The sequence below is a fragment of the Aspergillus caelatus genome (assembly GCF_009193585.1).
Source record: "Aspergillus caelatus strain CBS 763.97 unplaced genomic scaffold BDV27scaffold_207, whole genome shotgun sequence".
Taxonomy (NCBI): Eukaryota; Fungi; Ascomycota; class Eurotiomycetes; order Eurotiales; family Aspergillaceae; genus Aspergillus; species Aspergillus caelatus.
Window position 1 is genome coordinate 47,087 of NW_022475470.1, and position 16,519 is coordinate 63,605.

The 16,519-nt window shown below is 48.3% G+C and overlaps 6 protein-coding genes across 6 annotated transcripts; 1 reads left to right on the top strand and 5 right to left on the bottom strand.

The window, feature by feature from the left end:
• Window positions 1–191: 191 nt before the first annotated feature.
• Window positions 192–3,150, bottom strand: BDV27DRAFT_134324 (uncharacterized protein). Its single transcript, XM_032068284.1, has one exon. It carries the CDS (start codon window positions 2,456–2,458, stop codon window positions 395–397), a length of 2,064 nt encoding a protein of 687 aa, XP_031923642.1. The 5' UTR covers window positions 2,459–3,150; the 3' UTR covers window positions 192–394.
• A 151-nt stretch (window positions 3,151–3,301) lies between these two features.
• BDV27DRAFT_148593 (uncharacterized protein) lies at window positions 3,302–3,715 on the top strand (the record flags this gene model as incomplete). The annotated part of the gene is made up of 1 exon (XM_032070938.1): window positions 3,302–3,715. One exon carries the CDS (start codon window positions 3,302–3,304, stop codon window positions 3,713–3,715), a length of 414 nt encoding a protein of 137 aa, XP_031923643.1.
• A 187-nt stretch (window positions 3,716–3,902) lies between these two features.
• Window positions 3,903–7,569, bottom strand: BDV27DRAFT_39175 (putative vacuolar morphogenesis protein AvaB). The gene is made up of 4 exons (XM_032076511.1): window positions 4,898–7,569; window positions 4,734–4,842; window positions 4,196–4,666; window positions 3,903–4,141 (listed from the first exon to the last, which is right to left on the bottom strand). Exons 1-4 carry the CDS (start codon window positions 7,413–7,415, stop codon window positions 4,090–4,092), a joined length of 3,150 nt encoding a protein of 1,049 aa, XP_031923644.1. The 5' UTR covers window positions 7,416–7,569; the 3' UTR covers window positions 3,903–4,089.
• A 174-nt stretch (window positions 7,570–7,743) lies between these two features.
• On the bottom strand, window positions 7,744–10,607 carry BDV27DRAFT_134330 (bifunctional nucleoside/nucleotide kinase/histidine phosphatase family protein). Its single transcript, XM_032068285.1, has 4 exons — window positions 10,090–10,607; window positions 9,657–9,729; window positions 9,013–9,599; window positions 7,744–8,954 (listed from the first exon to the last, which is right to left on the bottom strand). The coding sequence occupies exons 1-4, from the start codon at window positions 10,129–10,131 to the stop codon at window positions 8,310–8,312; spliced, it is 1,347 nt and encodes a 448-aa protein (XP_031923645.1). The 5' UTR covers window positions 10,132–10,607; the 3' UTR covers window positions 7,744–8,309.
• Window positions 10,608–11,050: 443 nt separating this feature from the next.
• On the bottom strand, window positions 11,051–13,048 carry BDV27DRAFT_134334 (RNA-binding protein). The gene is made up of 5 exons (XM_032068286.1): window positions 12,932–13,048; window positions 12,733–12,825; window positions 12,372–12,642; window positions 11,921–12,319; window positions 11,051–11,858 (listed from the first exon to the last, which is right to left on the bottom strand). Exons 2-5 carry the CDS (start codon window positions 12,770–12,772, stop codon window positions 11,594–11,596), a joined length of 975 nt encoding a protein of 324 aa, XP_031923646.1. The 5' UTR covers window positions 12,773–12,825; window positions 12,932–13,048; the 3' UTR covers window positions 11,051–11,593.
• Window positions 13,049–14,015: 967 nt separating this feature from the next.
• BDV27DRAFT_161564 (uncharacterized protein) lies at window positions 14,016–16,124 on the bottom strand (the record flags this gene model as incomplete). The annotated part of the gene is made up of 4 exons (XM_032073239.1): window positions 14,016–14,728; window positions 14,799–14,805; window positions 14,869–15,626; window positions 15,704–16,124. 4 exons carry the CDS (start codon window positions 16,122–16,124, stop codon window positions 14,016–14,018), a joined length of 1,899 nt encoding a protein of 632 aa, XP_031923647.1.
• Window positions 16,125–16,519: the final 395 nt, after the last annotated feature.

Genomic DNA, 16,519 nt, shown 5'->3' on the forward strand with positions numbered 1-16,519 from the left:
AGGGTAGGAAAAGGATTGGCACGTAGAGAACTGGGCTAGATGCAAATGAAGAGGATATAGCTGGACGGCCGTGTAAGCTCCTCGTAGAATAATCGCGGGTTACCAGACAATATGACGTTCGGATACTCTACTGAGTCGTAGAATGGCAATGCTACTGGAAATGCTACTGGAAATGCTACTGGAAATGTTGCTGCTTGATGCATATGCGAATTGATTCGGAACAGACCCCGTAGCCATATGGTGAAAATGAAGAGAGGAAAAATGAAAGGAAAACCAATATCCAACAGACTCCCAAGGATATCATAGAACATCCCACTTTGACAATCACGCCGAAGGTATCTATGTGCGCCAGAAAAAATCAAGATAAGCTGATAAATGCACAAAGTAGACCGTTTCACAGAACACTCATTTCCCGATGCCCATCTCGCATAATATCTGAATCGCCGTTCCTATCTATCATGGAATCATCGCTCTCGGTCCGCGTAACCATCGCCGGCCGAATCTTGGCTCCAACAAATCCTCGTCGGTCTCGTCCGGTGCGGCCACGGCCGAGCCAGTTGTGCTTAAGCGCTTTGCTCAGGAGCTCGATTTTCTCTTGCGGTTTGCCGCCCGTCTGCACACTGGCTAAAACACTAACGCATTGAAGCATCCGACCAACAGTCTCCGTGATGAGATGAGACGTATCGGGAGTATGAGACGACCGATGGATGATGGTCGGCCGTTGTGTCGGGGACGAAAAAGATTGGAAAATGAGCTGGTCAGGGTTGGAGGACGTATTGGAAGCAGCGCGGCTGCGGTTGCAGCTCATAGAATCTGAAGAGTAACTGGCTGCAGCATTGAGGAGGGTGGAAGACTGAGAATTGTAGCTGCCAAAACCGGCATCCAGCGAGGCAGCCGTTGCAGGCCGGCCACTGCTACTGCTGCTCTTTGTCGTTACACTGAGGGCAGAATTGCCCAAGTTGATGCTTTCAAGACTTAAACGGGAAAATGTAGCCTTAAGGCCGTCGTAGCGATAAAGAATGACCTTATCGCGGAAAGCTATCAACACAAGGTTGCGGACTTCAAGCTCACACCCAGGATAGTCCCCATTCAAGGCGGCAGCCCAAAACTCGCGGGCCTCTCGAAGGTTCATCACAGTCCCGCAACCTCTGAACTCAAGGTCCAAAGGTAAGAAGACAGCCTGTATGAACGGAAGAATTGTGCCAAAGACAAGCATCCATATCTGCACCAGATGAGGGACCAGCTTCTCATCGGGTACGCCGTTTAATGTATGATTCAAGGATGCAAATCCGGTCTCAAGTAGCTCCCGTAGATCATCTACAATGGCGGATGGTGTGCGCTTTTGCACACAGCGCTGGATGTGAATCAACACTAGCTTGTTGAGATCTTCAATAGATATCCGGACGTCTTCCCCATCGAAAATCACCAACAGCTTAGCCTTCAGGAAATCCCACGCGTCCTCCGGCGACATGTTATTCAGGCCAAAGCCCTGTAAGGTCTCTCGAAGAGCAGCCTCCGTGAGACCTCCGGCCGACCCAATTGATGATGGCCCCGCAAATACAGTCGATGCACCAGCGCCTGTTGGGCCAGCCATCCATTCATGCTGTTCCGACTCCGCCATCGCCTTCTCCTTCTCCTTTTCTTCCTTTTTCTTTTCCCGTAATGCTCGACCACCGTGAAGGATATCCAACCCACTCACCGATTTGCCAAACGTAGTCGACGCTGGACCCGGAGAAGCAGGTGTAAACGAGTAAAGTGATTGGGGAGCGTTCGGGTCGGACGGTTTGGAGTTACTGGAAGCAGAGGATAGCGGTAGATTGTAATGATCATCCCGGTCCTTCAATTTCAACTTTTGCCGCGACAAGAAATGATGCTTATGGGCCTTTTCCTTATCTTTCTCTTTCTCACTGGACGGAGGCTTATCGGCGGGTACCACCGTACTCGCAGAAGCATTGGATAGGTTGTACAACGAGGAATTGTTGGATGGGAAGGTGTCAGCTAAGCTTGTTGTAGATGCACTGACAATGCGAGACAATCCAGCACCGGAGAAGCCCATTTTGCTGGGCGATGGGAGCCCCCTATCTTTTGGTATTCCGTCTTTATCCCGGCTGATCCCAATATGCTTCGGCTTCGAAAACAGTTTCATCTTCGATTTCTCTCCTTTCTGCTTGTGCTCCTTTTCCGGCGGCGCTTCCAGCCCGGGAGGCTGCAGCCCGGTATGTCGTGGAAACGCCACATTGGCCGCCGTGGTCGCCACACCGGAATGGCCATTCTGATATGTTTGTCCTGATGATCCACTGGACCCAGGAGGTGGTAGAGAAGGAGCCGGCAGTAGCGGCGGAGGGGAAATACTACCTCCCCTGGTTCTCGACCCATCGTCCGCGGTATAAACAATGGTCTGAGGCCGTTTGGGCAGTTGTTGCGTGGTACTACCCTGTTGCTGCTGCTGTTGTTGCATCGCAGTCTGGGCTGCGATTCTCGAGGCCGAAATGGTTGAGTCCGATGCGGACGCCGTAGGAAGGGAGGGTTCAAAAAACCCCTGTGAGTGATGTCGAGACCGATGTTTCATCATCAGATCGGGCGGATGCGCCCGACCTGTCGGTTTCCTACTCGATATCTCATTCTGTGGCATGAAGGAAGCGGGAGGCCGAGTGTGTGTAGGCGAAGGACCGTTCTGGCTACTCACGGTGGCGGTGGTAATCGATGAGGTCCGCGGCGGCCGGGGGGACGACGTCCCACTGGGAGGTTGATAAAATGGGTTTTGGACGGCGGAGATGGTTGTCACATTGGAGGTCACTGAAGAGGCGTCACTTCCAGAGGAGCCTGGACGTTCCAATTCACTATCGAAGGATGGTCGAGTGGGATTTGGCGGTCGGGCGGAGGAGCGCTCAGGTGAAATCGGCGAGCGCAACATTGTTTCGCTGTTGGTCGTTCAGGCAGTGTGTAATTTATACGTAACGAGGGACAACAAATGAGAGCGAGTCACACGGAGTTATTGGGACACCATAGCCACATTCCCCATGTTCCGTTGTCATGGGTTGTGGTTGTTGTGATTTGTTTACCCAGATCCTGGCGTTGAATCTAATACGTAGATTAATTCAGCCGCCTAGAGAAGGATCAGCAGCCGTGAGAGATGACGGAGAACTATAACCGTACATAAGTGTCCATTTGTCGTCGATCTTTGCTTGACTCCGCCGCGCACAATCTGAAATGAAACCAACACCGCCTTCCCATAATTCAGGCGCCCCGCCGACTATTGCTTCATGAATCAAACTAACCCTCAACCAACATATTCCCCTCCATGTCCGCCACAATCAACTCAGACGATCAGCACGATTCAAAACGACTAAAGATTTCCTCCACTAACGAGACATTCGGCAATACCGACATTATGGCGGCTGGCACTTCCTCCACCCAATCCAATCCCCTGCGTGCGGTCTACTCTGCCCCTCAGTCGACGCAGACTTTTGAGTACTCCATCGCCTCGCCGTTGCCCTCCACCGATTCATCCCCAGAAAATGTACCGATCAAGGTGGCTTATTTGTCCGAACTTAGAAAATTAGTGCCGAATCTGCAGAATGATATCAACGTGTTCCTGACTGAACGAATGGAGGAGGATAAAAAGCTCGCCGAAGCCCAGGGACGTCAGATCTCAGAGCAAGAACGCAAAGAGGAGGAGAACTACGGAGAGGAGGTTGTCGAGGAGGATGCATGAAAATTTAACTAGTCTATGACCGAAGTCATGATGACTTCCATTCGATACTTTCGTTGGAATCATGCCAAGGAGACGGGCTATATTACAAGAAGTGATAGGGACTCGAAAGTGCCAAGTAAAGATATGTAACGGATCCTTGGATAACATCGCTATCCTGGGTATCAAAGAGCAGAAATCATCCGCCACTCCATTGCGATAATATGCATTGATAATGAAATGCGCAGAGACTATGATGGGAAGAGACAAAGGACCAGGAGGAGAAGGGGGGAAAAAAAGAAGAAGAAAATAAAAAGACAGCAGCAACTGAATGTGGAAGTCAAATGTTCAACGCATGATTACCACAGAGGCCAACCTGATTCTATTTGCAAGAAACTTCATGAAGCAGCGGATGCACGATTGGCGCAGCCAAGGTGGACAACAGTATTACTATGGGCAAGTCAGTGGGAGAACGAAGATACAAATACTGCATGGAAAACATACTCTGGGAACACATTAATCACACTGCCACCGATACGCTTGTGACAGATGCCACATACCCTTTCCTCGGTGATGGTGACATGTCTCATTCTGCATGATTTTCCATCGGTCCCATCGCCGACCATGAGCTGCGCTTCTGTCTTGAAGTTCTGAGCTTTCTGCAAGCTGGACACAATCCGACTTTCGTTTAACGCTGAGGTGGCTGCCCGCATTCGGCCCTTGAAATAAAAGTCAAGTTCTTTAACAGGCAGTGACTCGGGGATCAGCTCTAACGCTGAACTAGGTGGAAGACGAGATCCATGCTTTGCCAGTATCTCCAGCGCAGGCCCATACCGGCGCTCATACCCATGAGGCGGGGTGAGATACAGCGACAGTAGCGTCAGATGTATAGATGGTTTGTCATCGGAGTCAAGCACCGATAAAGCTGCGGCTTCGGCAGTTATATCCTCTGCCTTATGGAAATGGTTACAGTACCTGCAGAAAGTACATTAGAGCAGCCCATCCAAGAACGTAAATAAAGCGTGTGGTTCACTGAACATACTCTTCTGCCTTCGCATAATCCTCCAATTTGAATACATAGATTTCCAGGGCCTGCCTGTGCTGGCCCATTTTACTGAAGACAATGGCTCTTGCTTCGAAGAATTCAGGGTCTATTACATGGTTAGTTGGGCGGATAATCAAAGCTGTAGAATGGGTAGTCGGTACCATCGCGATCAAGGCTGTCAAGTATCTTAGCTGGCGAATACTGAGAGCTTGACCTCAACATTTCCAAAAATTTATTTCTCCATACAATGCGTTCCTCATCGTGAGGGAATGCCCAGTTGTCGTATCCGTTTTTCTTTAACCGATTCATGTAGAAAGTGAGGAGCTTTTGGTGTAAATCCGGAGTCATGTCGTTCAACTCTCCAATCACATGTTCGAGATATCGAACAGCCAAATTCGGGTCAATGCCCTGCAAGAACTCGAGGACTCGGTGCCGGGGTAGTGTCTCTGCATTTTCAGTGTCTGCTAGGAAAACCTCCATACCAAGATTGGGGTCTTCCCGCACGGGCCATTCAGCGAATTCAAGGATGAGATCAATTCGATCTGGTGCCAAATTTTGCAGGTAGGCAACTGTTCGCTTGGGACCATGAAGCTGCGGCGCCGTTTCAGTCTCAGACTCAGCTTGACCGAATCTTTGTAGGAGCTCTAGGGCTTGACGATGCATCTTCTTTCCGTATAGAAAATCAATCAAGTCATTGTAACGGCCAGTTTCTTCCAGTTTTTCCATGACAACCTCCGGGTCGCAGAAGTTGGCTATACGGAAGAGTGAGCCAGCGAGAGCAGGAGTTGCGTACATGCAAACCCGGAAGAAGGTTGTATCGACGAGCCTGGCTTCCTCCCGCAGCTTTTCAGCGAATTCGTGGTCACGGATGTCCTCGGTTACATCGAGTAATTTCATCACCGAATCAGTGAACTCCTCGCTTGCTGCGTCAGAGGGCGAGTCGATCATCTTGAGTGATCCGTCAGGGTTCAAGAACCGCTGGAACCTCCTCCGTACATCGGCCAGATACTTCTGTAATTCGCGAACAGCAGTTAAGAGGTCTTTTCCGTGCAGAGGTTTCTCGTTTCGAGCTTCTTCTGTAGTTTTGCCGCGGATACTGCCAGCATCGCTCCAATCATCTGTACGAGTTCGAAGGAGAGACCTCACCGAGGGCGCATGGTTGAGTGTCTTTGGAGCAGGACCATTCTCTGTATTAGCACCGTCCAGCTGAACTTGACCATCATTTAACTTTGACGGATCATCTGTGGTGCTCTCCTCAGACTCCTCCTCTTCGTCAATTGACGACAGATCACCAGCAATGACTTTAGGGTACATTCGGATAACAGTCTCTGGGGGAGCCGAGATCTCGGTGAACAAATCCATTGAGTCGCGGTATTTGCGCAAGGTAAAAAGCCCCTGGGCCTTTTCCATTTTGATTGTCCGTAGTCGACCTTTCTTGTCACTGAGCAATGCATCTTCTAACATGCTAGTAAGACTGATCGCTTCGTCCAAATACCCCTTTTCCACAAGGGTATCTATTTGCGTATCGTAGCTCAGGGCCTCCATCCTCCATATGGTGCGGTCACTGCCAACTAGAAAACCCTTGCCTGCATGTGCCAAACTAATATTTGATTGGGGAAAATGTAAGATGTTCGCAGATGGCAGAGCCACCGACTGCAACAATGACTGTGTTTCCGGGTTCCTAACTTCCATTACACCCTTTGAAGGGTCATGAAGCGCGAGGAGGAAAGGGTAAGAGTACCCGATATTTGCCGGAGCATGACTCCATGGGATCTGTCTGCGTCCCCGGGAGTTGCCGTTGATATCGATGAAATGGGTGTTGATGTCCTTCGCTAACAATATCTGCCCTTCGCTAAGCCGTGTCGCCAGTGGCTTCGGAGCTGCGCCGCCAATTCCGATATAACTCATGCTAGCAACCCCGACGCCGGCTAGACGACTCGTCTCCTGACCCCCGAGACCTCCAATGCTTCCCGGTCCGGCCAATTCGGTCACCATCGAACTCTCGATATCCACCATTACAAAATTCGAGCCGAGTCCAGCCACAAGTTTTGTCCCGGAAACCCATGTGAGTGTTTTGATCCCACTGACCAGTGTCATCTCAGCGGCATCGCTGTCTAACTCCATATCGCGCCATGACCATAGCAATATTTTTCTCTTCACCGCAACCGCAAGACGAGATACAATGGACGGAACTCCGGTTTCGGGATCATTCACAATATTTGAAGTCACGGTAAACGTGGTTGCTCCTTTTGTTTTGGTAAGCTGTTCTTGGAATTCGTAGGTCTGTAGGTCATGAATCGAAACGTATCCGCCCGAGAGCGAGATGAGAAGCTTAGCCTCCTTGATCAGAGCCAGCTGCTCAATCTTGTATCTCGAGAACTTCTCCAATTCCCTAAGTAAATCAGTCTGTTTTGGCTTGGTGACGGACTCCGTCGTCCCAGGCCGGCCACTGTCCCCGTTCTTGAGTGTACCTCCACCGCCCTGTTCGTCATGGCTATGGTTGTTGCTGTCATCGTGGTTTTGTTCGTCTGGGACAACTTCGTTTACTCTGTATATCCGTAAGCTCCCATTGTTTAGTCCGACAAGGAGTCGGTCGCCGTAGGCGAGCACCGACTCAATCCTAGACTTGTCTCGGGGCTTGAGCTCGACGAGAGGCCGAGCTGTGAACGCGGATAACATGGCTTGGCAGCGAGCTTCCGTGGTCGCGCCTCTTCACTTGAGGAGCGGGATAGAGTCATGTCCAGCCAGGCTTAATCATGGGAAGTTAATGAAGCGGAGACGCATGCTGCGATTGCTCCCCTGTTGCAGCTTTTCTCTGGTATCGGCAAGCACTACTTCCCGTTGTCGCCAAGCGTGTGACACTACTAGTATATGGGACCTCATCCTGACGGCCGCTTTCCGCCTCATGTGACACAACTAAATGGTCTCGCCGCCTTTCGTCCCAGCCAATGATGTTGCAGCGCATGTCGCATGGACTCTACTAGTAGTCCACCTCGGGTGCTCCAGCTTTGCTTTGCAATGTACTCCGTGTCCTGGAGGATTTTCATATTTATTATTGCTCTTACCATCTATTAGGCATTTAATGGTCTTCTCGATCAAGGGAAACATAACAAAGACGAATAACAAGAATGGATATGGACAGAGAATTCTATATTTTTTTTATTCACCGGATAAGACGCTCAAATGCTGAAGTGCAATGGGTCCTAGTCTCCACCTGCCAGCTGTTCTTGCATGCAGCCTCACTCCATAACCATACGGTCTTGCCCCCAGAGAGAATGGATCTTGAGGCTGTGTTAATGTGAATGCGAAGACATTGGAATCAAATAAATAATGCCAGCCGCTTTATATGTGTGACTGGGAGCCGACCGAGACCTGTTAAAAGCATGGGATTATATAGAAGAAAAGGTATATAATAAGTTGAGAAAATAATGTATGCAGGGCATTTTGGTACTCCAGATGTCTTGAGGAGCGGTGGACAAGATCGAAGGCACAGCCCGAACGGAAACAGAACAATCGAACACGGTTGGCAGCCAAAACGTGTGCTAAGAACCTAATCGGTTATGTACTAGCATGTCATGCTTTGATTTCTGTAGGGTAATCTTGATGCTTTGCAGATGTGCCTTTGGCACGCCAGGTAGACACGGCTGGGATGTCGGCTTTGAAACGCTGCTCATCGGTGCCGTAGGCGCGAGGAGTAAGCTTGATCAAAGTATGTAGGGGAACCTCCATCCACGGGCTCTGCTCCTGGGGGGTATTTAGGAAATAGGCATATATACACCGCAGAACAGCCTGGTGAGTGACAATGATGACATTCTCACTGCGTTCCAGTTCCATGATGATAGGTTCAAGACGAATGACAACATCGCGGTACGATTCACCGCCTCGGTAGCGGTAGTTGTACTTGTCCTCGTCACGCGCGGCGAAGTCCTCTGGGTACTTTTCAGCGATTTGTTCATACGTCAGGCCGTCGCACACTCCTGAGTCAAGTTCATCAAGAGCTTTCCATTCCAGCTTCTCGTATCCAGTTTCCGCGGCGAGGTGTCGAGCGGTCTGGATTGTCCGTCGGAGAGTAGATGTCCAAATGACGATTTTAGTGTTGGGTGGCACCCCCGACTTTTTCAGCAGACCAGGGAGTGCCCGAGCATAAGCCTCGCCACGGGGCGAAATGTTGGAATCTCCACCAATTTTTCCTGTAAGATTATATTCTGATTCTCCATGCTAGCGTGAGTTAGACAAATGTCTCTTTTAATACTTGACTCATTCTGTGTCAACTTACACGAGAGAGCCAGATTGACCGGGGTTTGATGTGGAGATTCTGGATATAATAAACCAACCGACTAGATAGATAGTCTTTAATCTGGTTTATGATCACTGTCGACCCGACATTGATGAGTTTTACGTAGGTGTAATGCTTCTCATTATCGTCAATAGTCTCGTACACCTTTTCGTAATTGCGAATTCGATTGCGGAAATCCAAAGCAGCAGCCTCAGGGTCCTGCCCTTTGTAGTCCGGCGAGGTGGTCTTGACTTCGAGGATGTTATTCATTATTAGGTCTTCTTCATCGCATATTGACTCAACGAATAATGTTTCAACGTTGGCAGCATGGCAACTTTCGTAAATCCAACTTCGCCGAGATTTAGTCGAATTGGTAGCATCTAATATAGCCACAACCCCTTTTCCAGAGCTGAACCATTGAAGCATATCTGACATGGCAGCTTCTGCAGCGGCCTTTCTCATTTTCTCTCCCTCGGAGTTGTGAGGGTCAAAGAAAGTCGCACTTGGTTGCGGTGTATTACTTCGGCGATAGGTGCCCACGTTAAATACACGAGCAGGTATGCCAACCCAGGCAAGATACCGCATTGCTAGCTTGTGTATTAGCACCTAGCACATAAAAGAGTTACGCCCAGGGAATCACATACCCTTTCCAGCTATGAGACTTTTGCCTCTGGCTGGAAGGCCAACCATAACGACACAAATTTTAGTGTCATCTGCCTAGTTTGATAGTGAGTACGTGTGTTGCATGTATCAAAGCTTCCTCGAGAGAAGTATAATGGGGCAGTAATTAGGGTGATAAAGGCAGCCGACAGCGGATGGACTCGATGACGCCATGAGCTCACCATCTAGATTTTGAAAGACATTGTTGCCAAAACACAAGCACATGGCCACAGTGAAAAGAAAAGGAAAGGAACATATAAAAGAAAAGGAGATTCACTACGTTTATCGAGCACCAAGTCGAATATTCAACTTTTGTTTGATAACATAGAATGAAGAATGACAGGCATGTATTCAAAAATAGTGAAAGAGCGGAAATGCGACCAACAAGTATCGTTCAAGCATCGGGGAACAACTTACACTGGCAAAGTAGCTCTTGGTCTGACCTCTTCTCACAGACATGCTGGGCAACAAATCGGGATGGATTTTTTCAAATCAGGATATGCAACACGGGGACAAGAGAAAGACGAATTCAAGCCTCGGCCACTGTTTGTCCGACGGGACTGAAGGCCGGAGAAGAGGAAAGTTAGGCTGAAGTGGAATAGCGTTCAGGACAAAGAAATAGGGACTTTTAGTCTTTCCGCAAGATTGACTTTTCCCTGGCTCTTAATTTTTTAATCTTTCGAGTATCTGCACTATCACTGTTCAATGACTGGACAGATCCGGCTGTCGTGCTTCGCAAGGGACGATTAGAGTAGTCAATGTAAATTAATCAAGAGATCTGGTTGGATCCCATGGAGGCCCAACTGTTGATGCGGTGAAGGAGTGAAAGTAAAGGGGATCAGCACAGACGTCATGCCGTGGGGCAAAAGTCACCACAACTTCTGCTAGTCTAGCTATAGGAGAGCTGAACTTGCCGGTGATGAAATGGTTCCAAATTGTTGGAAATACTACAAGAAAAATAAAAAGAAATTTAAAGCAGAATTTCAAAAAACCTACACGCTTTTTATGAGGGATGACGAAAATCCGGGACCTCCAAAAACTCACCACGTGACCCTCCGGTACGTTTTTCGTCGGGTAAAGTCGCAGCCCCCGGTTCTGGAAGCCGGAAAGACCTTCCAGGCTTCCACTGGGACCCTCCCGATCTAATCTTGGAACACACCGTCTAGATCATCATCGGAATCCTACTCCAGATTTGGCTGCATGTAATCCAGGGGTATACTACTACTAAGTATATCCTGACAAAAACTGGAATTGCACCGATTGGATCACAAGAGGTCATGGGTTGCCTTGTGGGACTGGAGCATCATCCGGTCAAGGTTCAGGATGTCAATAATAGATCCATCCATCGCATCAGCCCATCGGTTGAATCACCTATTCAGGGAAAAGCAGATCCTCACACTCCCGACGGTTACATTGATTAGTGGGAAGCTAAGTGAACAGGTCTAGACACTAGAGAAATCATAGTCACATTGGAACTTCATTGACGTGATCTATTCCATTTTACCCCTTTTGTCGTCAATCATCATTGAAATCCACTTTTCCTTTTCCATATTTTTCCTTCTTTCTGCCCTAGCCGCTCTTGCCTTGGTCATCCATGTGGAGAGATAGATTTGAAAAAACTATAGCCAAGCGTTGACCGGCGTCAAGTGTGTCCTTTTTGCCTTCCATACAAGGCCGAGGCGTGCATGTCTTCTTGAGCAGACAATGATGCTCTGTGCCGCTGCAGGAAGGATTTTTTTGACGCCAAGATAGAACGAATTCGGGAGGGCCTGTTCTGACAAGAATCTGGAAAAGTCCATCCTGCTCAAAGTGATAAAGCGCCAAACTCCAATTTTGCCTTTGCCGTTTTTTTAATTCTGAGCGCCAAGTTTATGCAATTATATTCTAGCCAACAAAGCATGACTGACTATTCGGGGTTATTTTAAACAGCAACGGAGACATCGCCGGTAGCTGGGGTTTCGTCTCCTCGCGCAGAAGACCACTTGTTCTTCCGATCTTCAGAGTTGGTCTCTCCGCGAGCCCTCTGCACTCGGATAGGGGCCCCCCAAGGACCCTCCTGCCCATTCAAGGCGTTCATGGCCGATTGTGCCTCTTCAACGCTGCCGAAGTCGACGAACAAGTAGTAGTGGTCACCGGGATCGAAGCGCTTCGCGGGGTGGGGAGTGAACAGCTTGCTAATGTTCTCACTAGCAGTCAATTATGTCAGTATCATCAGGCGACCTAGCTTTTCAGGGAAGAAAAAGCATACAGCTTGTAGTCCTTGAAGAATTCTGTGATATTGCTGGAAATTTCTTCTTGATCGGTCAACCGGGGAAGACCACCGACATAGAGCCGACGGCTGGAATCACTGTTGGTCCTGGGAAAGGTAGGAGCATCGTTGCGGCGCCACCGGTCCATAGTGAAAAGCGATGTCTTACTGTCAGAGCGAGGAGATCCGTCTGCCCGCTGCTGTTGCTGTTGCTGTTGCTGGGAGCGCTCGCTAGAAGACTTGACCACACCCGGCTTAATCTTAACCGGACGGCCAAGCATGTCGCGACCATCCAATTCGTTCATGGCCTTCTCTGCCAACTCCTTTGATTCAAGGTCGACGAAGCAATATGAAGGGTTACGGCCGGTGAACGGGTCAATGGCAATGTCGATCCGCTCGCTATGAAGCACTCAGTCTTGACCCATCTTTATACAGTTATTCTCACTCATACATTGGAAACTCGGCCGCGGTGAACAGCGCTTGCACATCCTCCGACTTGGCAGTGTAGGGCATGTTGCCCACATATAGACGGCGTCCTTCGGAAATAGCTTGAGGGACATGAGGGCTGGGTCTGCTGAATGCGATTCTTGAGGTATTGGTCTTCGGACCCGGGGACCCCGCGCTTTGCGCATTGGGGCTCTCCTCACCCTTCACACGCCAGTTGGGGGAATGGAAGGCACGGCCTGTCGTTCTGACTCCATTCTGGAAAGACTTAACGGGAGCTAGGGACTCATTAGTGATTCATGGAACATTGTCTTCATTGTTGGATCCAGCCCCAAATGAGCAGCCCCAAGGTACTTTCTCCTACACACTTTGTTGCTGCGGGACAGGACTCTCAGGAGCGTCGACCATTTTGATATATGTATTATTGGATAGTAATATAAACAGGGTATGTAAAAATCGACCTGAACCGCCAGCGAAAAAAAATGGTTAGCACATTAATGCGGCACAAAATTTACATATTTCCGGAAAAGACAATGATGAGCACAATGATCGAGACGGATATCTTACCGTTGGATACGTACAGCGAAATGAATTAAAAGCTATGCAATTAAAAGAAAGAAAAGAAGGTCTCGTAGGCCCAACAGTCCAAAAAGAATCTCGCACAGGCGAAAGCCGGTATAGAACAAAAATCACAAGTGCTGATGCCTACTTCGAAAAATTGCGGATTTACTTTTTTTTTGGGCGCCCGCGGAAGGCCCGCGTTACAAACTGCGCAAACTATGCAAACCACTTATCATAGCTCCTCCGTCTGGTTGGTCCATTAGCGAAGGGGCGCTAAAAATTGCATATAAATTCTTGTGCTATCGTCGGTTTGTTTTCCATCTTTCCCCTTTGTATCACACCTTTCTCGCAGCTTTTTCCCCTAGCTCTGAACACTACCAGAGGATATTTCAACTGCTGACCGAGTTATATCTGGTCGTTATGGACTGCGATTTCGGCAATAATGCGTGATCAATTATGATGGACTGATGCGTCTATTCGAGCTCATGCTTATTGTGGCTTTGGCGTCATATTCGGATTTGGAAGGGGAGAAAAAAAATTTTTTTTCTTTCCCCTCGTCCAACGGCTTGAATCGCGCAGTGGAATAGTTTTTGTTTTTATTTCGTTTTTTTCTTTCTTTAAATTTTTTTTGTCACAATACTTCGGATGATGAAGCAAGATTTCACACAGACCTGTTCCGAGTATAATCCATGCGGATCAATAATCGTACCAACTGCTGTCTGACGAAGTTCCCCTCAATACCCCCATGTTGTTCATTGTTATACTCATATAAACGAATCAAATTTTTGTTTCTTTTTTTTTTTAAAAAAAAATAAAAATAAAAATAAAAAATAAATGAAATGAAATTTTGGAAACTTATTTTGGTCCAAGAAAGCGCGTATCTTCTATACAACCTAGTCAACTTAATCTAATCGTCGGACCACTCTGGTCTCGTCACGCGACAGATACTGTAGGCAAATTAAGGCCCCAGTATAGATGGTATCATAGTTATCTCGTAGCGAAATTGTGAAGGTACAATACATGTCATAACGCATCTCAAGCATGTGAACATAACAAATCGTACACTATATACATACTGCCCTCAATCTGCTCATAGAGTGTTGTAACCAGCTTCTGGTGGAACGCTAAATGCATCTTCCCGCTCATACAAGACCTCCGGCCGCACGTTCTGGCGTAAGATATATCTTTGGAAGAAATATAGGATTTGCCGAAGTCCGTACGCAGCATGAAAAGTTGTGGAAACGGAGAAAACCTGATCTAGCTCTTCCAGTGTCTTTCCTTTAGTCTCAGGCATCAACAAGAGTATCAGCCACCAACCCACAATGTTCCAGCCTGCGTACCAACTGAATGCTCCTTGCGGGGTAAACGCGCTGCGAAGAGATGGCCATGTAACAGCAAGAGTGAAATTGAATAACCAGGTTGTCGCAGTGGCGAGGGCCATGCCATACGAACGTATGTAGAGCGGGTAGGCTTCGGCTGAATAGGTGAATGGCACAGGGCCCTCTCCTACGGAATAAACAATGCCAAAGAGATATAAACCCAGAGCAATACATGCTAGTCGCGCAGAGCTGTGAGTTTCTTGTGGAATCCAGAAACTGAAGCCGGTGAAGAACATGGAAAGTGCCATCAGAGGGAATGTGGTAAGTAGCAAGTTGCGACGGCCAAAAGTATCAATGGTGTACACTGCTGGGATGGCAAAGAGCCAGTTGATCAGACCCCAGCCTAAGGATGCCGTCAAAGCGTTTCGCTGGTTTGTTGCTTCCAGGAAGATCTCGGAAGAATAGTAGGCTATTACGTTGACCCCTAAATAGAGAAAGAGTAAGTACCTAGCAAAACCTGACCATGTTGGATTCATTAAGTTTATGGCACATACCACAGAACTATATCATAGTCAGCATACTCACCACCGTAAAAGTATAGGTCATATGAAATTGGGAACACACCTGTTGGAGAAACATGACCAACTCAGATGCAACCAAGGCACGCCGATTGCGGGGAACGGTTATCATCTCGAGTACTTTATTCTGGCCGAGTTTCATTCCATTCTCGGCCTCCAGCAATGTGTGCATGTAGAAGAGGTCACGGGCAGCTTGGATCTTGTGAAACCGCAGGCTACACATTGATCGATACGCTTTATCGTGGCACTTCCGCGACATATACCAACGAGGTGATTCTGGACAGGTAAAAACAAAACAACAAACCAGGATGGCTGGAAGCATCGCCGAGCCCACCATGAGGCGCCAGTTTAGGCCTGTGATCCCTACTGGATCTCGCACTTCATAGAAGACAAGGTCCGCAGCATAGCCAAACATGATGCCGAACGCAGTCCACATCTGCCACTGCATTACCAAAGCACCGCGAATGACAGGAGGGGCTGTTTCGGCGGCATATATTGGGACTGTCGCAGATTTGGGGCCGATACCAAAGCCTAACACAAACCTGGCAATAAACATATGCCACCACGTGTTCACAAACCCTTGCCAAAGGCAGGCAAGTGCAGAAAAGCAGCAAGTGATGAAAATAGTCCCCCGGCGGCCAAACCAAGCATTGAATGGCACTGTCAGCCAGCAACCAATGACAGCACAGCACAAATAAGGAGCAGAATTAACCAAACCGACCAGCCAATTAGACCTAGAGTCATCGTTCCCAATTCCGAATTGATGTTTATAAAAGATTTGGGCGCCATTGACGACAGTCTCATCTAAGATGCCGGTTTGATGTCAGCTTACCGTACTTCAACATAGATATAGATGGAAAGTAGGTATGTTACTAGCGTACCCATTCCTTGTACGGCCGCAGCCAGGGAGCATAGAGCGATGACTAGGTACATTGTCCAGGGCTGGGACCAACGATTGGAGAACTCCTTCTGTAGAACTTCTATTTCATCGGGCCTCAGGTCGGGAACATGATTGAATTTCTCCGGTACTTGGGCCAGAACAGCACCTATTCCAAAAGCACGAATATCTTCTTCATCCCCTATGTGGTGTGTAACAGCGAAGTTGATACCTTGTTTGCGCAGTTCCTCATAGGAATACCCCGCCAGTGGATTGGCTAGTTTAGCATTGATGTTGCGCCTTGCACGCTCTGCAGCGGTCCCTAAGATGCGCCGTGGCATGGCGTTCTCGTTTCTTTCCACATGCTCGGTATCGTTTTTGTGTTGAGGGTCTGCAAAAGGCCCCATATCCTCTTTCCCAAACATTGTGTGTGCATGTGACCGACACCACTATGTACGTATCCTGCGATTGGAAGGGTGTCAAACAAAACTAAAGGAACAATTGCTTCAACTTGAAGATACCGGGAAGGGAAGGACTAAACAGCGTTAGATATAGGCGCAGAGACTGCAATATGAACAGCAACGACAGAAAGAACGGACAATTTTGGAATCGGAAACGGTATAGTCGATAAAAATAACCGTGGGTAGGGCAGCGGTTGCTCAGGTGCACCGGAAGCCAACAAAGAACCAGCAGCCACTGTGAAGTCTAAGAGATTAAAAAATTCATGAAATATAGCCGAGGTCCCATCTGGTTTACAACAAACTCCACAGACCGGTCATCCACGTGGAGGGAGGTAGTTTAATTCTGGCTTCAAAGATGA

Coding starts and splice junctions, on each gene's coding strand:
- BDV27DRAFT_134334 (XM_032068286.1), bottom strand. CDS start 12,772: ATGGTCGACGCTCCTGAGAGTCCTGTCCCGCAGCAACAAA. Junction 12,320..12,371: donor ACCGCGGCCGAGTTTCCAAT/GTATGAGTGAGA, acceptor AGTGCTTCATAG/CGAGCGGATCGACATTGCCA. Junction 11,859..11,920: donor TTCTTCAAGGACTACAAGCT/GTATGCTTTTTC, acceptor ATTGACTGCTAG/TGAGAACATTAGCAAGCTGT.
- BDV27DRAFT_134324 (XM_032068284.1), bottom strand. CDS start 2,458: ATGCAACAACAGCAGCAGCAACAGGGTAGTACCACGCAACAACTGCCC.
- BDV27DRAFT_134330 (XM_032068285.1), bottom strand. CDS start 10,131: ATGTCTGTGAGAAGAGGTCAGACCAAGAGCTACTTTGCCAGT. Junction 9,730..10,089: donor CCAAGAGCTACTTTGCCAGT/GTAAGTTGTTCC, acceptor CTATCAAACTAG/GCAGATGACACTAAAATTTG. Junction 8,955..9,012: donor GGTCAATCTGGCTCTCTCGT/GTAAGTTGACAC, acceptor AACTCACGCTAG/CATGGAGAATCAGAATATAA.
- BDV27DRAFT_39175 (XM_032076511.1), bottom strand. CDS start 7,415: ATGTTATCCGCGTTCACAGCTCGGCCTCTCGTCGAGCTCAAGCCCCGA. Junction 4,667..4,733: donor GATTATGCGAAGGCAGAAGA/GTATGTTCAGTG, acceptor TACTTTCTGCAG/GTACTGTAACCATTTCCATA. Junction 4,142..4,195: donor GTGATTAATGTGTTCCCAGA/GTATGTTTTCCA, acceptor ACTTGCCCATAG/TAATACTGTTGTCCACCTTG.